At 41.8% G+C, this 25789-nt stretch overlaps 1 protein-coding gene across 3 annotated transcripts in view; it reads right to left on the bottom strand.

The window, feature by feature from the left end:
- The window catches only part of LOC126403100 (thymocyte selection-associated high mobility group box protein TOX-like), a 101681-nt gene extending 76234 nt beyond the window's left edge, over positions 1 to 25447 (bottom strand). For all 3 annotated transcript variants that reach the window (XM_050065555.1, XM_050065556.1, XM_050065557.1), the window contains exon 1: positions 24834 to 25447. In XM_050065555.1, coding sequence (XP_049921512.1) covers positions 24834 to 24938 — 105 coding nt within the window. In that variant the 5' untranslated portion in view covers positions 24939 to 25447. The remainder of the gene's footprint in view (positions 1 to 24833) is intronic.
- Positions 25448 to 25789: the final 342 nt, after the last annotated feature.

Here is a 25789-nt window from a genome sequence, read left to right as displayed (position 1 = left end):
TTTTTTTTCCCCGTTAAAGGGGTTTTTTTGGGGAGTTTTTCCTTATCCGCTGCGAGGGTCATAAGGACAGAGGGATGTCGTATGCTGTAAAGCCCTGTGAGGCAAATTGTGATTTGTGATATTGGGCTTTATAAATAAAATTGATTGATTGATTGATTGGTTAATGGTTACAGATTTAAAGACATTGTGAATTCACTGTGAACAACATGGTGAAATGGTTACAACTGAACCAAAACTATTCATGGTTTGGCTTAAAAAAAAAAAAGTATGTTTCTTAGTAACTTTATGTGACAAATGTCAAGGGACATACGTCACATAGCTACATACTACACTATATAGTTAAAATAACTCAGCACTGACTTGTAGTTTCACACGGTATGCAAAAACAGTTTCTTGGGTGAAAGTCCTGTGTTTGTTTGATCCCACCTATCCACCCTGGCCTCCTCCCTATGTAGACTTTCTCATTCTTTATACTGCATCACCTGACTTCCTCCTTTGCTTCTGTCATAATTACTGCAGCCACCTCACTTTTTGACCCCTCAGATACATCTTAAGGTCCAGTGGATGGCTCTCTACCCCCAGACTGAAAACCACTGTTAAATATTATATGACTTTAACAGGATTGTGGTGTTTCCATGTCATTAATAGTTGTCTATGTAATGTTATCTAAATACATTCAATCTATTTGAAGCTGCAGTTGGTGACTTTATGAGAATTGCATGTGACAATTCACAATTCACAGTCACATTGAAGCATCTTTGTGTACAGGAAGTCATGTCCAGTATCCACCCCTGTAACAGCCTGCTATAGTGAGCCTATAGTGTTTGACACAAGAAGCAGCATGATCTTAACCGGCGTTGAGTGACTGGTTCAGACAAGCTGTGATCACCCCTGACACCAACAACAAATGTGGGTTTTTCCAGGGTCAACACATAGAGGGGATATTACTGGCAGTGTTAAGACGTGAGATTTGTAACACATTTAAGGTGGTAATGGGTTAAAAGTGGGCAGCTTTTCTAACTGTGAAGGTGTAGGAGGTGCAGACTGTAAACTCTCAAAAGCGAGGGGCGTTCATTTTTCCTTTGTTGTTTAACAAGGGGGAAAAAACTCTCTTTTTTTCTTCTTCCTCTGTCTCTCTCTCAGAAAACCAACAAGTGAAAATGAGATTGATCTAACAGCTAAGCAACATTAAAGAGTGAAGTTTCTTATCTTGGGCCTGCAGAAAAAAAAAAAAAGTCCCTTCAATAAGACACCGTGCACCAATTTCCCCTATTTCTGATTCCTCTCCTCCCCCTCACTTGCTGACTCTCGTGCCAAATGGCCTATTTTTACCCCTCTGTGTGTGGCATCTCAGGGTTTTCCTTGTCACCACCACGTTTCCTGTCATCAGTGTGTAGGTACAGTTGAACAGTGCAGTTACTGAAAGGGCCCTGACACTGTCTGTCTAACTGTCTCTCTCTCAGATGTGGTCAAAGATCTTTGTCTCCATATCAAGTTTGTGTGGCCCTGACGTCTTTGTTTTTGTTTTTTTACACCTTATGCTGTTACATACATTAACATACTAAAGCTGACATACTGGGCTAAAGTACTGGAGAGATTCTTGGTTCATTTTCCTCTGTTTGTTCACCTTTAATCCTGGCCCCTGGGATTAGGATATTTACAGAAATAACCCTTTGTTTACAATACACTAATCCAATCACTGCGCTGAAGTTCATTCAATTTGTGCCCTGACAGTGAACCCCCCCCCTCCCCTTTTCCTCCAACCCTTACCCTCCTCCCTCTAAAGCATATTTATCATGATGCCATATGCCCCAACACAACACTGCGTCTTTTCTCTAGCTGAAATGTGCAGAATGTGATATACTGTACTGTGTGGCACAATGGAGTAATTGTGTTTTGTCCCTTGAGGGAAAGCATGAGTTGGAAGGCGGAGAAATCATCAGGATGTATGCTTTCCAGCCTCAAATGACGATCCAGTTGTGAGTGAGGGCAGCTCATGGACATATAAATGAACGACTTGATTTCTAGGATGTAAGTGTGTTGCCTGACCTCCATCACAGACGGGCTTTAGTAGCTTTCTTGGCTTTATAATGTCAAGCCGTGTCATATTTTTTGCAGCACTTTACTACAGTATACTTTAATAACCTTTCTTACTGCAGGGCAAAACAGCATATGTATTCCAAACTATCCCAAATCTGCTCCAGATGTATACGAGTGCGTAAAATTCTTTTATGAAAGACAAATATACGTCAGGACTTAAAATGATAAACAATGAAATGCCAATAGACTGCATGAAGTTGACTGTCCTCTTTGTGCTGCACCTCTCCTCCAGCGTGACGCACAGTGCCTCTTTTGTTCTGCCACTCATTGCTTATGTTACTGTAGAGCACTAATGCACACAGATCGATAGCATACTTTCCATTTCAACACATTGAGCTGATGTACGGACACACAGTTGGAATTGATCCCGTCCTGTCAACACAAAGTTTTATGTCTGTACGTCTTTTTTCCTGCTGCAAAATAAATGGTCTTTAAATAAAAAAGCTTTTTTCACAGCGTGTTCACAATCTCAAACCCCTTTGTAGCTTGACATCTCTGTATTACACACTGAGTAACTGCATTGCCGCTGATGATGTAAGGCTAGGTGGGTGGGAAACGGTGTAACAGAGGCACAGACACAGCACATCGAGATCAAAACAGAACATCTGGCCCATTCACATGAATCAAATTTAAAAACGTTCTGTCACTTCCAAATGCCTTCTCTTGCACACATTTATGATTGAGGGAAAAAAAACACATCACACTGGCTCAAATAAAACTATTCTGAAACAGCTGTAAAGTCATAACAGCCATAAAATATTTTAATACACCAATAAAACGATAAGTCTGAAATGTAAAGAAATATAGCCAAACAATGCATGTCGCCTGTTGGTCTAGAACAAACAAACCCAGCAAAATCAATTTCCTCCCCCACAGGATGTCCACCACATGCTAGCGGGATTTTACGACCATGGCTGAAAGGTGCAAAAACACCAAGCATGTTTCTAGTAAGCAAAACTATCAATCTGCACTTTTAACGAGCTCCCAGTACAAGGTGCACACAGTCTGAATATAGTCTGAAACCTTCAGTGGCATGAAGGCTGAAAACAGGAACTGGCTGGTCTCACTCAAACAGGTCACTGAGTGCAATATACTGTAGAAAAAGAGATGACTGATTTTTCTTTTATTCTCGAGCTTGCGGCAGGATGCACAACATTTTATCATGTTAATTTTGCAAAAACTCGAGGACAAATGCTTTTCTTTTCATGTCACATGACAGTCGAGGTAGAACCACCTTCCTGGAGTCAACCTGAAAAATGTGTGAGAGCATGTCGTGCACTTTCACAACTTGCTGTAGGCTATACAGCGTGTCAGCACACTTTAGACTATTAAATCTGTCTGTTAAGACCTCTGACGCTTCCTCTACATGACTTTGAATATGAAAAACAACACCAGTAGGAATCGGGATATGCTTTTTTTTTTCCGGTTATAAATCATATAGCGGTCTTTTAAAATGATACATTGTAGGAGGAAACTCTTTAAATGTTGTGAAGCTCTCAGCCCACACTATACAGTAGGTGCTTTTGAGACCAAGATAAAATGTTTTCAGTGATAACAATAAAACGGCTCTTCTTGGTTCGATGAACCAAACCATCAGCTTCTGAAAGGCAGAGATGGAGAGAGAAACAGAGAGAGGGAGAGCACTAATCTCATTACCTTCTCTTCCTGGCATGAGAGAATATTCATTTCTCTGTGGCAACCGGCAGGAGGGTGACGACGGAGGAAAAAAAAAATTCAATTGCACATCCCACCATTTCATTTTCCATGTAATTAAATCAGTTAAATGTTTTAAAAACATGTAAACTCCGTCAATGACTTTGAGCCATTTGCATTTTTAATTAGGCCAGATTAATTCTAATAAGCGAGCTGGGCTAAGGCGATGACAGAACAGGCCTATTGTGTGTCTGTCACACTCATTTAATTCTGTCATTATGTCCCATATCCTATTATGATAATTGGCTTTTTATTCTCAATCAACAACCAGCCAAGGCTATTAAGTAATAATCTCTGACTAGTGCACTTTTAACCTTAAGCACGTTAGAAGTTTGCCACCTTCAAAACAACAATCGGCTGATAAAAGAAGGGGAAAAGCAGAAACTGTGCAGTGCCCTGGCTTATTCAGCCCAGCTACTTGCTACAAATGAAAAATGACTGTCAAGAAGCTGCATGTTGACACTTGGCATAGGGTGTAAAGCAAACACATTAGACGGAGGAAATGGGTATCACCATCTTCCCCCTGCAAGGTAACTAAGCAGAGAAGACGAATGTGTCTGATGTGTTCAGCCATTTCCTCTGCTCCCTCTCTGGGGAGTCACTCGAAAACGAAATCTCTGAAGAAACTGGCCCTGCTGTTTAATTGAAAGACACTGCTGCAAACAAATAGGGGAAGTGCTAACAGATTACAGCCTTGGAGATGTGCAGCAAGCCAAATGTCTCGGGCAAAAAGATGATGGTGAGCGAAAAAAGCAGACATAAACTTAACCATGCACAGAGCTGCAAAAATAACTGCAAAAGTCAACATTTGTCATAATGGCTCATTAATTAAAGACTGTTTTAGGGTTTAGTTTCCTGATACTTCTCTGAGGCAGAGCAGCTATGAAGGCAACATGTTACCTACTGAGTTAAACCTCAATGTATGGGTGCAATCAGGCAACTGCTCCAAGTATGTAACTCGCAAAAATGAATAGCAAAGTAGTAAATCTAAATTTAAACCAGAATTACCGCCTCGTGGTTGCATACCTCCGCAGACCAGTCAAGTTGCAGTTAGAGTTCACATCCACGTCTGTCCAGACTCAGATATTTAGCCACGACAGTACACAATGCTTCCAATATGGATGTTTCTGCAAATTCAAAAGCTACAAATTCTAAAACGTGGATATGTCACACACATCTTTAACCTGGCAGCACAGAAGATCTATACAATCAGCACAGTTTCAAGATGGACACCCAAGAGTAGTGTGACCTATTCAACGTCCAACCAAATGCCTCCCTTTCTGTTCCGGACATATGGCTTGAATAATGGCCAGAAAACAATATGATGTCACAGTGACCTTTGAACTTTTGGATATAAAATGTCATAACGTCATCATTTTATCCTGTTAGACATTTGGTTGAAATTGTGTCATAACTAGTATGAGGACTTGTGCTATATTTTGTGAGGTCACAGTCATCTTGACCTTTGATCTCTGACCAACAAATTCTAATCAGTTCATCCTTGAGTCTAAATGGACGTTTGTGCCAAATTTGAAGAAATTTCCCCATGGTGTTCTTAAGATATCCCGTTCACAAGAATGGGACAGACGGACAGACAACCTGAAAACAATATGGCTCTGGCCTCAGCTATCACCATTGCGGAGGTATAAAAACAACTCTACAAAAAAATGAAAATAAAAAATAATCAAAATGGCAGTTACGACTTTAGAAGCTTGGCAGGCAGGCAGCTAAGCTAACAGCTAACCTGGAAAGTTTAATACAGGTAGATTGCACATTTCATGACATTAAGTAATCCATCTTATCTTGTACCGTTTTCGATGAAGTGACTCTTTAGCTCCGCCCTGTAAGCTTTAAATGAACCCAACATCATTTCTGCCTCTGAGACATGTTTGCATACACAAACCTCCCGTTTGCACATCAATTTATTGACTGTTTCCCTATTGTGATGCTCTAATTAATTCTATTATCATGTCGGGTCACACCTTGCCAAAGAAGGTAAAATCATTTTCTACATCCCGATGCTTCCTTGCACAGCAGAAAACACCAATTGTACCCCAGATTGCTGCCTCAGCAGCATTACCAAAGAGGAGCACTCACATGGAATGGGTGCCATTAATGCAAAGATGTAGCACTGAGAATGGCAACCAGTCATATCACTAGTCACCATGCACCATGACCTTTGTTGTCATGTGGTCTGGGGTGTTTTGAAACAAGTAACACGAATGCAGGTGTGAACTTGTGTGGCAGTTCTTTGAAATAGTTAAACAGGAAATGTGCATTGAACTTTACCAGCACCACAATGACAGTTATCTGTCAACCGCAATCTAATTGTAATGTTAATGTTTGTCTCATAAGATCCTGAGAAAAGGTAGACAGTGAATACTGTCAAAAATCTGGAAAAAATACATATCCCACAAGCTCTTTTGAAGAATGAATATGATTTCCATGATCTTCTTTAAACATAGTTGCATTAGTTTTGAGGAATGGTTAACACCTAATTAAAGAGCATGATTTCCAGTCTTTCACTGTTGCATTATCCAAGTTAACTCTAACTTAAGTAGCAAAGTCAATCTTGAAGGGACAGTTCACCCCAAAATCAAAAATGCACGTTTTTCCTCTTACCTAAAGTGCTATTTAAAAATCTAGATTATTTTGGTGTGAGCTGACGAGTGTTGGCGGTATCACCCATAGAGATGTCTGCCTTCTCTTGAATATAATGGAACTAGATGGCACTCAGCTCAATCTCAACAGCAGCGTCTCTTTCCCAGAACTCATAACCCGGTTGCTCAAAGTAATTCACAGAACTTGTGAGCATTTTCATGTAGGAACTATTTTCTTTCTCCTAAACTACACCCGCTGAACACATCACCATACAGAGGGAAGTGTGCGTCTACTGCTAGCTCACCTAGCACCTGTGAGCTAGCTAGCATTATAGCTCAGCTGAGGAGGATGCTAGGCTTGAGCAATATCATGGTATTACAGTACATAAGCTTATTTAGAAATCCCGATGGTAAATACAGAAGCTCATATTTCTATCAAACTGGAGATGCTGCATTGAGAATTGTTTGTAGTATGCATGACACCCCACCAGAGATCTGTCTCTACTGGTAAAACAGGCACCTGAGTTGACATGGCGACTGGCTGCAAGTGGTGGGGATAATGTTACAGGACTGTAAACAACCAGGAGCAGGGGGAGATTAGGTGGTGTAGCAGACAAATACCGTGATATCCTGTATAACCATGTGAAATTACAGGAAGGTATGAAAATTTAGATACCGCCCAAGCCTAGAGGACGCCATTAGTGTTTACATCTCGCGCTGTCACGAACATGCGTCTCTCTTCCATGAGCTGATGCACGGATTGATGAATAGCACTTCCGGTAAGCGGAAAAATATGTATTTTTGATTGGGGGGTGAACAGTCCCTTTAAGCAGTTAAACACTTGATCAATAAAGTAAAAGTGATCTTTGTATGATCCAACAAACCATATAAATAATAGATGAAATCTGTCAGGCTGGACTGAACACCAAACACTTTTCTTTCAGCAGGGGTAAACGTCTTCATACGTGTGTTTCTATTTTGATATCATTAACTAACAGGCTTTCCTGATGTCCTTATACAACATACCCATCCATACAATATAAAACTTTTATTTTTATCTGTGACATTGTCAGTCCTTTTGTCAGAAGCCAATGTAATAATGGATAAAAAATGTCATCCATTCAGTAGCTCAAAATGTACTGTAAACAATGGCAGGAAAGCAGAGGGGGCTGGGGAGGTCTTTGTTTCAACAGAAGCCACCCTGATGCAATTGACAGTTAGACCTTTAATGTTCACAGTTTCTCACTGACTGCTCTCCTCTCAACAAAATGCTTGTGCAGTCATCTCACTCATATTCTTAACTCTAAAATTAGCCACGGAGTGCAGCAAGCTGTCAGTGCTGATTCAGTTGGACAGGCACAGCTCGAATGTATTAATTTTCTCATACAGGAGAAAAGTGCTTTTCCAGGTTTCACTACCCCCCACTTTGCCTATATCCCTGTGCATTAGAGTCCTTTTTAGAAGCCGCTCTTTATTTACCGCAAGAGATTTTAGAGAGATTTACCTCCAAATGCAAAACAGTGAGTATGTCCTTTCACACGGCCCAGTAACGTCACTTTTAGCACTCTAAAGACAAGACTTACTTGATAAAGCTTTTTATTTCACAGTCAGACCTTATGAAAGTGCTGTATGGCCTCACAATTTACATTTTACTCAGTAATTATCTGTAAAGAGGACTTAATAAGTTCACTCTTGAGTACACACAAGGTGAGCGTTACTATGGGGACGCAGAGTGCTCCCCCATGCTCCGTGGCACTGAGGCCTGCTCCATTGTGGCGAGAGACAACAGCTGTCTTTACCTTTGGCAGGCAAACAGGCTCATTAAGGGCGGCCATGTTTGTTTTTGTGCCCGATACCTAGCCCTAAGCAAACACTGCCATATCTCCACTCCACAGCCCTTGCAGTCTCAACATTTCCTTCCCTATTGTGGAGGGAGGCCCTGGCACGTTGAGCCCGCTGTTTTTTGTTTTTTTTTTCCCCGCGAGCTCTGGCCGAGCTGCCAATGGCTCTCAAAGAATGCGTGCTTAATTGAGAAATTTAGCCGAGGTTGGAGCTGATGAAATGCAGCTAGCACACAGCTGAGATGTTATGAATGTTGTGTATGTGTTATACACATAATGTATGTCATTATAATGCCTGATATCGCATCTTGTGGTATGTCACAAGAAAGCCCTCTTTGTTTACTGTGCCGTCGATGTGATAAAGGCGTCATTATTTGGTCTACTCACAGCTAACAGTAAAATCTGCAGTGAAAGGTTTCATTCGCATATTTTCCTCCTCTCTCAGCACTGTCTGTGGCTTGAGTGACAAGGCAGGTTGAATTCATAACGCTTTGACAAAAATTCCATTTAAAAGGGAAAATGGCATTGAATGTCATTCCATTACTGCAGACGGCAAACATGGGAACACTCTAACCCAGAAGGCATTCACATTAACTTATACAAAATAGCAGAGAGACTATTTTTTTGGCTTTTCCTATAATATATGTACAGCACTGGAGTATTTTTCAGCCAGAGCATTTCAAGAGTAGCCTTCCAAAATGTACTCACTTATTTGATTTCATCCCTTTTCACCATTTGTCAAGCCCAAAGTCACAATGCATTGTGAAATGAGTTCTTAATGTGGAGTAATGAGGCTGTCATGGCAAAGCAGTCTCTGCTTGTTTGAATTTGACTCATGTCGTAGATTCAATTAAATCAGCTGAAGTCAAGCTGGCCCCGGGCCAGATCGGTAATGGGTGACCTCATTCAAACAATGCTCTGACATATTGAAACAATAAGAGGAAGGGCCTTGAGTCAGTTGCAAAAGCAAACTCCACTCGAAAGCGATAAGGTAGAAAAATTACAGTGAAGTCACCAGAGTGTTTGAAAGATTCATGTCGTCATGTGTCTTCGGGGGGGGGGGTGTCTCGTGTGGTGTTGTTTTTTATCTTTATGGTGCCAAAGTTGTTGCTTGTGTAACATCTCATAGGACAAGCTGACTGCTGTGTGTGTGTCATTAAAACCACAGACCTAATGGAGTGCAATAAGTCAAAATGCACATGGCCCGATATGGCAAAAGTCAGATTTTGTTAATTTTGCTTGTGATATAGGGGCCCCCAGGAGCTCAAGTGTCCTTGGCCACGGGCTTGACTCCAGCTCATGGCCCCCTGCTGCATATCGTCCCCCATCTCTTCCCCCCTCATACCTCGAACTGTCCTGTCATTATAGGCAAAAAGTCCAAAAAAATAATCTTGAAATTTTTTCCTTTAACTGGTAACTAACTGGCTCATTTTTAAGGAAAAGAAGCAAAATCAAGTAAAACACAAGAAGGCTTTCCTTTCAGCTAGCGTTAGCCTCGGCCAGTCTGCACTGCTTAGCACCTGGGTCAAATGGGAGCTAGCTAGCATCGCTGTTCATTCGTGATTGCATTTGGTAACGCTGTCCCACCGGTGCCACCCCTGGCTAGCACCCACCAGACCTGGGTGGTGTGCAGTGCAGTAAACTAAAGACTAATTAAATTAACCTATCGATCGACATGCATAACCGGTCCAAAATTTTCTTGGCAGTTAACCATTGACATCCCTTCCCAAAAATGCCCATGGCACCACATGTCAAAAGCAATCTTTAGCCGTAAATAAAAGATAAACATCCCTATTGACAATATACTGAACCTTGAACACATATGCTCCGTGAACACTGATCCTTTCTTCCTTCGCCCATAATAACCGAAAACAAAATTGCTCACGCTTTAGAGATAAAGCCACCTTATAGATTTTAAACACAGCTGGCCTGTCTCTTCTGTTGGAGGTTTACTTGTCCTTAGAAGTCTAAACTGATTTATTTGGATGTTGAAATGCCTGGAATCTAAATCATGACACAAACACTCCCAAGGCTATGTAAACAACCTTTCCAGTTCCAGTCTACAACCATGCTGCGGGAGAAATAACTTGAGTGCCAAGGGCAAAATCACTTCTCACTTTTGGAAGGGTCTTCCACTGTCACACAGTTATTAAGAAAGGGCGCTCCCCAGTTTGTATAAAAGGGAGTAGGTATCGCTAAAAGGCGTATTCTGACTCTGCCGTCAATGTACAATCAATTATGTTCCTTATTTTAAGGTGCATTTACCATTTATTATGTGTGAATTTACAGCTTGGAAAGACGGAGACATCCTGAGTGCTTTGTAGAATAAACAGAAACGAGGTAACGAAATCAAAACGGAACATCTTGCTTTACTCACTCTTGTTTCTCTATTCACCAGGGCCAATAGCGGTTACAGTAAACAGATAAAAGAGCACACACACACACGCACACACACACACAGAAAGAGAGAGAGAGAAACTGCATCTCATTAAGCAGTGTTCCCTCTGGCCCTTATTCCATTAGAAATTAAAACTTGGGACAATTAGTGGCAGATTGGTCTCAGCTCAGTGCGCTATAGTCGCACTCTCAAGGCTCCGAGATGACTTAATTACAGGCTCATCTGAAAACTGTGTGATGGTGCTGTGCCGGAGCACACAGTGAATACCTGGAGTGAGGGTCAGACACAACAATAGATGACAAATTAACTGCTGGAAATAGCACTGTATAACGGAAAAATCAAACTAAGACAGACAGAAGTGGTTTAATGAAGTGCCGGCTGTGAGGAGGTGTGATAACAGAAATGCTGTACACTACAACAAAATGTTCATTCGGCCCTGCTGGTCTGTGATCGTTGCTACCAGAGGATAACAAATGGGATGAGAGAGGCTAAAGGTCAAATGTTGGTGAGTTCAAATGTCTCTGGACGGAGGACTCGCTTCCTTTGTTTAGGAAAATGTTTGGTATTTTCATAGTTTTGGTTTGTCACTTCCTACAGACGGAGGGGAGCACATATTCCAACTCTGTGGCATCTCAGCTGATCAGGATGGGACGCTCTTTTATAGCAGTCCTTTAATCCGACAATACATGTGTATCCTTGCTTCGACTTCAATTTAGCATCAACCCTGAATGAAGTATCTTGGCCCTCACTACAGTGTCCATGGACAGAGCGAGCACAGAAAGCAAGGCATTTTATCAAAATCCTGAAGGAACGCGGATAACTAACTTATTTTTTATCTGCTTCATCACTCTGCTTATGACAAGGACACAAAGCACATTTTTCTGTAATTGAACCAACTGTAGTTTATGTAACGACTGACCGTTCTGCCCTTCAAGCTAGAGAGAGAGAGAGAGAGAGAGAGAGAGAGGGAGAGGGAGAGAGACACACAGAGAGCAATTTGATCGCTCTCGTCACGTGACACCATGTCCCATTATATTGTGATGTTGTCATAGGAGGAGAGGAAATGAAATGCCTCGCAGCTATATGGGAAGTGTGTGTGAGGCTGGATAGTGAGGGATTCAGAGGTGTAACAGTGTGTGTGTGTGTGTGTGTGTGTGTGTAGTCATGCAGGGCTCAAAATTTGTTTGAAACTTGTGCCAATGTAATTGGGCAACTTGGGATTTTCACCGCCATCAAATCATAGCACCTATTGACCCACAATGATGTCTGGTCTTTGTGCTCACAGTTTTCATAAATCTTAGAAAACGATTAACAGAACAAAAATGATCACATATAACTATATGATGACACCACTGTGCAGCCAATGATGTGATTACTGCAATATTAGCAGAAACACAGGAGGGTATCTTGATGCTAAAAATTAAAGCACCTTCAGCTTGTGACGTTTGGGTCTGTAGTACAGGGTTTTAAACTCTAAAACTAAACATGCTGTGTGTGGTAATGAGGAGATTTAACAGTGACTGACATCCATTGCAGCCAATTAAACTGCCTGAAACAGAAAACAATACAGTAGAAGGGTTGGGCCACACAGTATATACTGTGAGACAGTAAAATGTGTCCACAGGGCGAGATTTGGCGATGCGACAACAATTCTAACCAGGAGCTATTTGGGGAAGGCTACATGAAGCAAATTAGGGCTGTACTCTTGCATGATCTTGTGATTTGAAATTATTGTTCTCAGGAACCTTTAAGCTTCCATTTTGAAAGAATTTTAGTTTTACAATTTTGAGTCTTTTTTTTTAAGTCAAGTATTGCATCATGTAAGGCAGCTGTTTTTTTGCTTGTATGGAAGCTCCAAAAAAGGAAGGAGAAAATAATCAAATGTGATGAAGCACAATATGTTTTTTACACTTTTTGATTACTGTATTGTGATATATACGTTACCGTGATACCGTGACATACTTTAGAGCAGGGGTGTCCAAACTCTTTTTGAATGGGGGGCCAGATAAAACAACATGAAAACACCTGGGGGCCAACTGGTTCTCGTATCAAAAGTTTTTTGATAAAAGAGATAAAAGCAACCATTTTTATCTTTTAATGAACTATTACTACTTGATGCCTGTCTACAATGTAGTGTATGATAGTCCTGTCATTGTGAGGTGAAGGGTAAAAATGCCAAGTATATGTAGGAACTGTATGTATAAACCTTTTTGTATCTTTTAATGGCAGGTACTGCATGTACCCAAGACTAATTTCCTTGAAGACAATAAAGTCTATCTTATCTTATCTTATAAAACTGTGTTTGGACGGCTGGGTGAAAGTGACAGTGATGAGTGGCTGCAGTGTTTTACCCAAAGTTGAACATTTTCCAACAGCAAATATGCAATGCTCAACGCAGTATAGATGCCCAGTGGCTCATAATCCTGCAGGCTTTTGCAGCCTAGTGTAAATATGGCGTGCTCTCAAGAAAAAAAAAAGGAAAAACATGAACACATTTTGGTTATTGTTGTGGTTATTGCAACAGCCCTTATAAAGCAGATGTCAAAATTCCCCAGACCTCAAACTGACTCGGGCTGATGTTAAAGTCAAGAGTCCAATTTATCTCCTGCTTAACAACTTCACTGTGTTTTCTTGCACTGTGTTTTTGTCTCTGGTTGCTAACCTGCCTATACCCACAAAAGAAAAAAACCCCAACTAGATGCAAATGGAGATACAGAGCCGCTGGTAGCTATTAACTACCTCAACTCTTAAAAGCCTTCCAGTTCAGCTGATTATCACAATGCTACTTGAACACTTTGAATATAGCTCGGTTTTGCATTTTGTTACATTTCTATGTAAATGTATGCCTGATGGTATGTGAGCTGTTCAAAAAGCTTGTTTCCTTCATGGCAGCGATATGAACACATACCCCTATGAATGCCTTTATCTCCTCTGTGTCTGGGTAAGTGATAATTCATAAGACCTCTGAAGGACTTGATGAGGTTAATGAGTTCAGCGCCACACTTAGAGTACTGTTTTTATTTGTGGCTGGTGTCTATGACAGTACTGTTAACATGTGCACTCATAGTGATAAGATTCAAATAGTTTACTGATACACTTTCTTCAGTGACTCATATAGCACGTACTGTAGGATGAGGTTTTATGAGTTGGCACGAGATAAATGCATACAGTTTCTATATGGTTGGTTTTATTATTGCTTTCATGCCTTCTTTCATGTACAGGGGATTTTTAGCTCAAAACCACCAGGCGTGACAAAGATTGCAGGGGAAACACTGCATTCAACTCAGTGAGTTAGACTTTAAAACCTGCACTTCATCCAGTCTTTGCACCCGTACAGTTTCTGGAGTTTATGTTTGGAGGCAGCTGATGCTTTTGCTCTAACACTGTGCCAGATTGCATCATTATTTTCCACCTGACATACAGACACTTTAATGGAGCTGCTGTCATAATGTGAGTAATTATATAACTGTGTAAATGTAAACATGCCTACTGTATTACACTTGGCCACGGCCGCATCTAGATATCGAGAAAGGGAAACATTTCTCAGTTTTTAACAATGGAAAAATTGGGGACAATGAGCGATGAAAGAGGCTGTTGTTTTTTTTTCAACAAGTCACCGTGTCAGTTGAGAGTTTCCTTTGTGTGTGTCTCTGTGTTTGGGGGATGTTGCATGAATGGACAGTCAGCATTTAGGGTTCAAAAGAAAACAGCAGCCTGAGCTCCTGTCTGTGTGAAAACCAAGGCTACGGTGCTCTGTATCAAGTGCCATTGTTTTGGTAATAGTAAACCTGGGGCACTTGCCAGGAGGCATTAGTCATTCATCTAACAAGTTCCACAAAGCAAACCACAAAGTGCTCCACTGTCGACTTCCTCTCATTGAATTCTGGGCGCATAAGCACATTTCCAAGTATCTTACAGCGAGGTATAAACTTTCTGATGACTAGCTACCTGAAATATGGCTGCCATGTTTGTTTATTTGTGCATTTCCCTGACAGGAAGTCAGCTCATTTGGAAGCATGTTGGGGTTTTTTTGTAAGTGAGGGAGAGAATGAAGAGAGAGAAGAAAGGAGGTGGCGGGTGAAAGGCGGATAGGAGGGGATTAGGGCGGAGTGCAAATTTTCAACAGGCCAGGCATACGACATGATCTCTAATTACCCACAAAGCACTGTGTAACCCGAGCCACAGATTAGACTGCATTATAAGGCTTAATAAAACATGACCATCTCTCAGTTTCACTCCCTTTCCCTGCCCGGCTGCCACAAACATTTGTTCCTGCTTATGACATTCCTGATGCCTTAGCTAAGTAACTGGCCTTGACTGTACCTGTTGCTGTTGAACTGCAGCAACAGGTACGGATTTGTGGCATCTTCAGGGGCATCTGCAGGCAGAAATGGCATATAATGTTCATAACTATGTTTTTATAAGTTTATAATTACCTGAAAATGTGTTCAAATGACTTTAGAACACATACAACACCTACACGCGGAGCTGATTTTACCCCATGGAGTCCGCCATATTGTTCTCCAGTGGACAAACCAGACACTGACTCTAGATAGGGTCATTCACAAGAACACTGTCATGAACATTTTTCACAATTGTCTGACATTTTATGCACCATGTAGCCCTATAGTATAAACCGTACAAAAGCTCAACAAGGTGCTTGCAGTCTCTGGGTAACAACATTAAAATTAAAGCGTTGGTTCCCCCAGAATAGAACAGGTTTTCTCACTTACTCATGCAAATAGCTTTGGTTTTATTTGGTCAGGTTTTAAGATGATCATCTCCGTTTTTTGTTTTGTTTTTTTGCAACCACAATAACATAGTGTGTTTGTGGTGCACGCAGCATTTAAAAATGATTCATCTCTTTACAGAAACAATATCCCTGTTACTTGAAATCTACAAGTATGTCGATTATTAGCTCACTAGAGCATTTTGTTCCAAAAGAGAATAAAAATCTGAGCTGCAACAACTAATTAATTTGTTTTTGACGATTAAATTAATCGCCAGCTAATTTGATTAATCAGTTTGAGTCATTTTTTAAGAAAAAGTCCCTATTTTCAGCTGCTTAAACGTGAATATTTTCTGGTGTCATTACTCCTCTATGGCAGTAAACTGAATATCTTTAGGTTGTGGACAGAAGAAGACATTTGAGGACATCATCTTGGGCTTTGGGATACAATGATCGACATTTTTATTAAAAAAAACTAATGGACAAATAACCACAAGTTGCAGCCCTAGTTGACGACATGCTCGAGGGATCATCTAGAGGACAACAGGGTCACTGTTTCTGTAAACACATGTTGCTGTGTAATCCTTTAAATGTCATTCTTAAATGCAAAAGTTCACCTTTATGTATTGTTTCGGTAGCTGAAATCTCCGAGGTGGATTTATTGAGGACCTGGATAAATAAAACCATATGAATAGATTGTAATTTGTGCAAAATGATTCTTTAAGTCAACACTCTGACTAAAAATAAAGCCAAGTGCAACTCTTCTTCAGTCTTAAACTTTCCTCTTTCCTCTTTTACTTTCACGAACACTACACTCTGATCTGAGTCCTAACCAGACACATTTATATAAGCACACATGCACACAACTTTATGACTTTCACCTGTAACAGAGTGTTACTACAGTGTGGAACTGCTGCTTTAACTTAAGTAAAAGATCTGAATACTTCCACCACCACTGCTAAGGTGCCTCAACACACACACACACACACAAGTATGCATACACACACATATACACAGACATGCACATATACTTGCTTGGTTCACGTGGGCTGTGCCAGTAAGTGCAGCTTTAGGCTATGGTTTTTCACTACTGTCTACTGTGTTATTAACAATTCTATAAAAAGATCTGCTCAAGTTTCCCTTTCCTGTGTGTTAACAACCCCGCCGAGCCGCTATGAGGTTGTTGAAGCCTAGTTAAGAGGGAGACGGAGTCCTCGACAGCATAACACCATTGACCGTATGTCATAATTTCCAAAATCCTACTTTTCTTTCCTCTGTTTGTTTTTCTTAGCGACATCACTCATCGGCATGGCTCGTGGCCAGCGTGAGACTAAATAGGTCGACAACACAAAGAGAGGGCCTCTTTCTCTCGCTTTCCCTCCCTTTTCTCAACCCACAAGTCTCCTCTAACCTCTCTACCTCCCGTTTTCTTTAGCAACATCTATCTCTATTTTTTCCATCACTCAACAGCAACCTCTCCATTTCTCTCTGTTTTAGGCGATCCCCGTGTCTCGAACCAAAGATAATAGCATTGCGAGAAGTACAACCATGGTATTACCACTGTACTTTCTGTCACACTTCTCACTCTGCCCATTGTAAACGATCATGGAGCTCATCATTAGCTCTCAAAGAGGAAGAATGAGCCACAGTTTGATTACCTCGGTGGCTGTGTGGGCTCCCGCAGTCTCTGCTGACTGAATTGGACGCAGACGATTACAGCCTTGCACAGGCAATTATATCTGCCTGCTAAATATGTCACACATAATAAACACATGCTCCTGACAGACAGGGGACAAGGCGAGACAGTCACAGCTGGGGAAAGAGGAAAGAGAGCAAATTCAGGATCATATGGATTTATCAACCTTGTCTACGTCAAGTGGAAAGCTCTCACAGTCCAAACCAATGCATGTCAGTGAGTTATTGAAAGACACCTGGTTGGAAGTCAAAAATCTGGCAACCTAAAAAAGTATATTGATTGATAATCTATCCCCCAAACAGATAAGATTGATCTACACATGAAGCAGAGTCAGAAAATTAGTCAAACTTGCACTCTGGGAGCTTTTCATATCATTCTTCTTTATATCTATTGCTTATGTGTTTGTCTGGGCTCGGACCATTAATTGTACTTTCATATGGGTTCTGTCCCTTCAGGCTGCAGCGCAAACACGGCACTGACACCAGGCCGATAATATTTGTAAAGGATATTCAGTGAAAACAAGGGAGGGAAAGAGCCTTCAATCCCTGGCAAGGAGCTTATAGCATGGCCCAATGGTGTTTGCACAGGACATACCTCAGGAAGCTGGGACAACTGGGAATGTTTGTCCAGCTTCCAGCCTCTTCCATGCGTACATACATATAGTAGCCTACATACAGCACAGCGCATACATACACAGTACATATGTGCATACATACATATGGCGAGCACTTACAGTAGACCTACAGTAGGCATACTAATATACCATTCCTGTGATTATTTCAATTACTGATTAATCGTTGATTATTTATTGGGCAGTCTACAGAATGTAGGAAAATTCTGAACACAATGTCTTAGAGCCCAAAAGTGCTGACTTCAAATTGTATTTTTTCATACCGTGTACTCAGACATGGCCTATAGGCACTCTTGGCACTCTTATGGTACACTCCTTCCCATTTGTCTACATTTGTTTACTTTCAGCCCTGAGACACTGGCTGGGTTCTGTTGGAGCTCAGATGTACAGTATCTGTGGTACATTGCAGCTTTCCAAATCATCCTCTGGTGGTTCTCCTTGTTTTCTATCACTTAGCAAAATAAAAATTAAAGTTACTTGGTCACTTGAACCCTTACTCTTGTTTAAAACTTTTGATGGGACAGCTCAAAGCTCTATCAACCACCAGGAAAACAGCAATACAGTTACAACACTGCTCGTATAAAGGAACTGTGACACCCATTTTCAGATACTTGCATTTTTTGTTGCTACAAGAACATGTTTAAATGTCAAAAAACTCTTCATGTCACTCTTTTTGTCTGTGCTGGAACACCTGAATTCACCCTCTTTAAGCCGCCCCCATCAGAAAAAGCCTTGTCTGCTTTGACTGGTGTTTCTGGGTCCTCCTTATCTCAGTGTCTCTGCAGCATCAACTGTTTATCATGAAAAATCCCCAATAAAAGCTTCAAAACCAAGATCTTCACAACTGGAAATGTTCCCGCAGGAATATGATCCAAAATTGAGGAGAAATTCACATCGTTGGCAACCATGATTCCCTGGCATTAACATGTAGCTACACATAGCAGTGTATGTAACCACTTGCATGCCTGGAGCAGATGACCATATAAAGAAGTTTGTCACGAGCTGATGTCAGCTTGTCTCAACAGTAGAAAAAAAATAATAGAAAACAGAATATTCAGAACAGTCTGAAACCTGAGGTTGCTGCTTACACGGATTATGTGAGGTCCCCTTTAATTATTACGAGAGATGACAAACCTTTGATGAACTCTCTCACGTAGATAGATAGATAGATAGATAGATAGATAGATAGATAGATCTGACTGATGTGCTGTATTATTTGCATATCTATTTCACCACACTGCCTTGCGTCGCTCCTTCTGAGAGTTTTCAGCCATTAACAAACATAATCAACATTTAACTAAACACCCAGGGGCCTACTCTGCAGCAGGTGCTGGTGCTGTTTCTTTTTCTTTCTTCTTCTGCAGTAAGAATGAGAATGCCATCGCACTGCCCCATGGGAAGGCCCAGGCTGACTAATGTAAGCACACTACAGTGGGGCGGCTGGTCTTAATTATGTTAACAGACGCTGAGGGGGACGCACTGGTACCCACCAACGAGGAAGTAGCTTAGCACTGCCAGGGCCAATAATTAGCACATGGGTTGCCACCACCCCTCCCCAACTCCACCACTGCCACTACCACACACATACAGTCATACTGTCGCTCTCATAACCGACATCAAACACTGCATTTACAGGCCAAACAAAGAGACACGGGTCATGTAAATAGTGAAAAAGCTATTCTTCCTGTGTGTGGTTTTACAGCATCATGTGTCCTCATCCATATTCATGTCTGTCAACATCTATCAGAACTAATCTCAGAAAAATCCCCCAAACAAAGTCACGACGAAACACATGTAGACACCTTGTGGTTGGTTGGGAAAAGGACTTTTTACACAGTCACCTAGGTGAAAAAAAATTTTAAGGCAAGAAATCTCTGTGCCATATGCAGGCTCAGTGACTCAGCCAATGTCAGAGCCAATTCCAGTTTTATTGAAATGATTTCAAATGGTCGGAATCCCTATTAAAAATCTCCTCCGTGTGTCGGGGCAGGGAGAATATGATTTAGTGGCTGTTTTTGCTCTGCCCCTGCTCGCTGTGTGTCACCGGCCCTTACTGTGGTATGCATGGCCTTCCTCTGCACGGGGCTATGAAAGCAATTGTGATTGTGATTCCGTAGTCAGCAAAACGCTTGAATGGCCCCGAGTTAGCATGCACAGGCACACACACACTCGCACTGTCCCCATACTGGGCCACTGATTACTTCAACCCATTTGACTCGCACTCATCCTTTGATTCTCCCTTTCTGCTTCTCTGTGACATACCACAGAGTTTGCCATTAGCTAATAACGCCACTCAACATGAACATATACCACAGCCGGTGTTACAACACTGGTTAATTTCTCAATCATGTTAAAGTACTCAAGGTACTAAAAATAACCCCTGTAACTAACCAATTAATTTTGAAGGAAAAAAAGCAAAATGACATGAAATACATGACCTTTCGGATGCTCCACTGACTCAGTGAGCTTTAGCATCGCATTTTAACGTGTAGAGAGGGTGACGTTTTAATGTTTAGTTATGTACATGTCTCACTTTTTATTTTATTTTTTGATGGCTTGACAGACAGCTGGCTGGCCGTGACACATAGTGTCCACTGCCCACTCTTCAGTCCCCTCTAGTTAGCTAACATTAGCCTTATAGCCTGCACTGTGCACCACCTGGCTCAGGTGGGAGCTAGCTAGTGGCGACACTCATTCTGGTGGTAGGACGGTGTTGCTGTGGAGTCATGGTGGCCACCCTACGGTCTACCCCCAGGTAGCCACAGTGAGCAAGCACCTTCATTTTGAGCCGCAAAGTCCCTTTTGCATTATTAACTATGTTAGCACCACTAGCCGTGCTGACACTGCTAACAGTGCTAACAGAAATAACAGTAGTTAACAATGCCATCTCAAAATTGAGATGTTTATTCACCGGGGCAACCTGGGGGGAGACCAGAGGGTGCGGACAAAGTCTACACAGTAACGCTAATTCTGCAATTTGCGCTCGTAACGTCGTCCCTACCCAGCAAGTGCTAATTGCCAAATGAGCACAACCGCGAGTCAATGTTAGCTTCCACTAAACCTGGGTGGTGTGCAGAGCAGTACACTTAAGAGCAACCAAATTCATAGACCTACATGTGTAACCAGACAAAAAAATTGATGACCACTGACATCCCTACCTACAGTTTAAGCCAAAACTAACATGTCAGTGTTTGTTTGGTCAAAAGCTCGTCTCACTTGGGGCGTCAATGGCTTAGTGGTAGAGCAGGCGCCCCATGTACAAGGCTGTTGCCGCAGCGGCCCGGGTTCGACTCCAGCCTGTGGCCCTTTGCTGCATGTCACTCCCTCTCTCTCTCCCCCCTTCACGCTCATCTGTCCTATCAATTAAAGGCTTAAAAATGCCCGAAAAAAGCTTGTCTCACTTGAGGTCGATCCGTCGATGTAAACCGACTGAATATGTTAATGCAAAGTAATCAAACCTTTGCACTGCAGCCACCAGGCAGACCTGTAATAAAAAAATAAAACTGGGATAAGGCATTCAAATGAAGCGCATCATACCCCAGCTTATCTGAGGCAGAGGAGACCACCAACTAACAAAGCCAGCTCTTCAGTCATGCCCTATCTAAGCAGATATCAGTTGTTGGGAGGATATATGAGCTGGGTGGGGCCTGGGTGTATAAACACAGGGCCTTCTCTCTCTCTGCACTCTATTGCTATACTGTATGCAGCACCTCACCTCAGCAGCAGCACCAGCAGCAGCACCAGCAGTCAGCACTGTTTGATTAAGGTATTCAAATAAAGGAGCAGACACTGTGCTCCCATTTCACAGAGTAAACTAAAAGTGCCGGACAAACAACAATTACAGTTGTACATGTGTAAGACCAAATGCATCTTTATACTTTCAATGCTCTCTTTAATACATAAGGCAAAATTAGTGTAGTATTTGCACTGTGTATATGAGAAATACATGAACCATGCAGCCTGTAAGGCAGCAGACAGCATTAAAACATGGCACAGTTTAATATTACCATCAGAGCACAAAGCTGTTATAATGGTATTATTCTCTGTCATTTCTCCTTGGCTGTGGGAGAGCACCACAGTAATAAAAGAGACGCACTCTCACAGTGAAATAAAGTGAGTATTGAAAGTATTGAAGTAGAAATCTTCAGGGTTATTTATGGATCTTTCTGAATCATTTCAATCTGCACTTGAAGTACCTTCTCTGCTCATTTTATGCGTCTCTTTTCTTTGCATTCTTCACCTTTTTTCTGTCTTACAGTGCTGAACTTCTCAGTGAATGCTGAATGCAGCCTTAGCGCAAACTCATTTGGCAAGCAGAGTGATTCACGTTACTTAAGGACCAGTCGATGACAAACGCTGGCTGGTAAAAGTTCACATTTCCTCCTCGCAAGATGCTTTTGTTGATCATGGACACCACTTCCAAAGCAAGGGAAATGATTCACGCAGCGATTAGTGATCACCGTAATTATCAGCACACTGGATAAGGTGAAAGGAAGACAACATCTAGCAGCATGCATGGACTGTTGTGAATGAAACAAGACACAGCTCTAAATGAGCAGCGTGACACAGGCTGAAAGCACGACAGCAGCACTCGTACTCTCTGGGAAGTCACATAAACTTGATAATTACTCAAACCAGGCTTGTGTCAGCATCCAGAGTGAGTTGGTAGCACAAAAAACAGGTTCGCAAATAAACAGACTATAAAGCTAAAATGCCAGCACATGCTCATTTTATCCAATTAAGCTTGTGTGTGAGTCAGATTAACACTGTTAATTTCACAGCGATAAAAGGAGAGATGTTTTCTCAGGCTGTAAATTGCTTCTTCGTCTTTTTTTTTTTTTTTTTTTTTTTTTCAGCAGGGATACTGGAGCAGCCAGAGAGGAGTAATGGTACTAAATCTCAACACGGTTGCCAAATTGCAACCATCTTACCAAAAGCTTCTTTTTATTCAAATTATTTTGACTCGTTTCCAATAATATTATCCCAAAAGAATATTCTCAAGGGAAACCAGAAGCCAACAAATCCACCAACAAATTCGGCTACCAACCAAAATATCCGCAAGAATATGCAAAGTGAGCGCTTAAAAACAATTGACCTTAATGCTATGATTAGCCTTTTGCCTCCACGCTGCTTCAGAGAGAGAGACTTGGGCAGAATTTGACCAACCAGGGCTGTCGGATATGATTAGCAATGGGCAGATACAGTACCTACATAACAAATCACATGTCTCTTTAGTGCCACAGCCAGTTTGACAAGCGTTTGAGGAGAGGAACTTGACCCCGTGCACTGTGTTAACAGGACACCAAAAGATCCCCGCTGCTCCCGGGGCCTCATTTGCATTTCTAGTGAAGGTAGTTAGTGTCACACATGTGATGATAGCAAATTATACCTCCCCTTGTGGAAAGAGCCCCCTCTCTCCCTCAAGCAAAGGGAGTGGAGGGATTTCAATAATTCAAATGAACACTTGTAATTTTGAGGGGCGCCACACTTTTTGTATCGGTGACAGTAGCTGGTGTTCTCCCCAGTGAAAGCACTTTATATCATTTAATATCTACTGGCTTTGTTTCCAGGATTCATGCAGTGCGTGGATATCAGCATATTCTTGAGATTATCCGCATGGAGGATGATCCTAATTCGTTTGACCTACAAAAAAGATAGCCTGCGCCGAGGAGACAGTTATATGAGCCCATTTGTGTGTCACAGGTGAAAACCTGCCTTATCAGTAAATGTTTTATATAGACATTAATTCATCTGCGGCCGAGTCGCAAAATAAAACTGTGTCCTGATTGTTTTTTTTCTATCTGTCTTTCGCTTTCTGCTCCCAAACCTGAGCAGAGATTATTGTTGCACCATTTTCTAAGATCTAAATTGGGAGATGATCTTTTTCAGTTGATTACTGGAATGTTCCGTTCGGTTACAGAGACTTTCCATTGCCCACACAGTGAAAGACAAACATCCCCAACTGTGATTTTTATCATTCCCCCTCATTGTCATATCTGAAAGCCATCTTTATTTGAGAAAGCGGGCCAAAGAACTCCAAACCGTCTCCATGTACAGCAGCAGGTCAACATCCAGAGCCTGTTGATTTGTAATATGCCAGCCACGGTAAGTGACAAGGTCTAATTCGGCGTCTACAAATGGCTGAGATGCTATAAATCTTTTAATTAAACAGTTTGAAATAGTTTTCCTAGCATCTCCACGAGGTGTGTAATGTGTTTGTGGTACTCATTAATACTTTTGCTGTGAGCTTATCTTACTTTGTGGTGTTTTTATCTCTCATGGCAGCACATCTAGAGATTTAGTGTTGCCCCATCCTTCGGTTATTTATAACAGGATTACTAAGCACCGCTTGTTTTTCACAGGGGGATGGTGATTTATTTATTTTTTCTTGGAAAATGTCAAACTACAAAATATTCATCATAATGCTGTTTTAAATGCCACCTGCGCACTTGCAATGGAGTCAGTGCAGGTCACAAGCCAAAAGCCGCGGGGTGTCAAAACTGAGAGAGAGAAAAGAGTGATACTTGTAGCAGCCACACTCTGTGGTTTCTCCTTACAAAGTAATTAACAGTACATTACTGGCACACATCCATTTAATCGTTGAACTCCCAGCGGAAAACCATGTAAGCTATAAGAAATCATTGAGAGGGAAGATAATGTTGGAGCAGAGAGCAGAGTGGGGCAGTATGGATTCTATATAGCCCCTGGTATTCCACATCGGGTGGGACACTTAATGCCAGCTTTGTGCAAAACACAACTGCACAATCTCACCGGGGAAATAACATAATAACTATGTTGGTTAGAGGAGAGAAAAAAAAAGTTGGGGACTACACATTTTCTTTCAACAGAGAAATAGAATGATTGCAGGTTTCAGAGTAAAGTAACAAATCCCGTGTCCCGCTCCAGACTAAATTAAAACCAGTCCATCCAGGCTCAGGTCACTTTATTTGCTGACACTTGACAATTTTTTTCTGGAGAGTGTGTAGCTGTGTGTTTGGGGCAAGTGGGCGCCCGTGGAAACGCGTCCAAAGCATGCACTGAATGTTGCAGGCTGCACACAGAAAGACAGGTGAGAGAACATTAAGCATTTCAATGCACAAGAGGCACAGTGCTGTTTTTATTTACCTTGTTCGAGTGGTAATAGTCCAACGAGCTCAGACAACTTGGATCAGTCGGTAGGGAGCATGAACCCACATTTGCCGGGGGCGCAGGATAAAATCTCACGTCCATCTCAGGTTGTGCGAGACTGAAGGCATGAAATCACTTTCAGCGTCTTTGACTCACTATTGTCTCAGCAAACACAACGCCGGAGCAGGAGAGGCAGAAAACAAGTGGGGGAGTTTCACTCGGTACACTCTTCCCTCACATCCGTTCGCGGCCGAACTTCGGCACCAACTCTGGTGATGCGCAGTCCTCCTCACAGCCCCGCACCAGGATGCGAAACACTCACTCACTCACTCACTCACTCACAACGGAGACAACAAATTTCATGGATACACACGTGTTGGCAAAAAACACAGAAAAACTATCCCGTTTTTCCAGAACAAATAAAAGCAAACCTCCAACTTAGATCCTCCCTGTATAAGATCTGTTTCTAGTAGCCCATAAATTTGCAGCTTCTTTTTCTCTCCCCCCACTGCTCTCAGGACTCCATACAGGCTTTGTTATGGAGGTGCATATTCTTGCATTGGTTCCAGTACAGAAGTGGTTGGACTTCCCTCTGCCATGCGACCTCTGCCGATAATAAACGGGAAAGAGGAACGGAGTGGAGAAGGGGGAGGGGAGATTGGTGGCTGCCTTGGCAACCGCTCTCCTTTCTGCAACTGCGCGCTTCTGATTAGCTGGAAATGTAGTAGTGTGCACGGCTGTGCATTATAAAGCGCACTCTGCTTCCATCAGTGCTTCATAAAGCCTTCCATTTGGGTTATTGTGCCAAGCAAGGCGGATGGGAGGAGGTTGCACAGTCTGTCTGTAGTTCCACCATGTTTTGATGTGTTTTTATTTGTCATTTGCATGGATAAAAGCTGCTTTGTTTAATGTCACCTGATTACCTGATTACACCAGACCTATCACAGACAGGC

This window comes from Epinephelus moara, chromosome 16, assembly GCF_006386435.1.
Source record: "Epinephelus moara isolate mb chromosome 16, YSFRI_EMoa_1.0, whole genome shotgun sequence".
In the NCBI taxonomy this organism is placed as follows: domain Eukaryota; kingdom Metazoa; phylum Chordata; class Actinopteri; order Perciformes; family Serranidae; genus Epinephelus; species Epinephelus moara.
The sequence above is the reverse complement of the archived record's forward strand: the minus strand, read 5'-3'. Positions and strand labels throughout refer to the sequence as shown.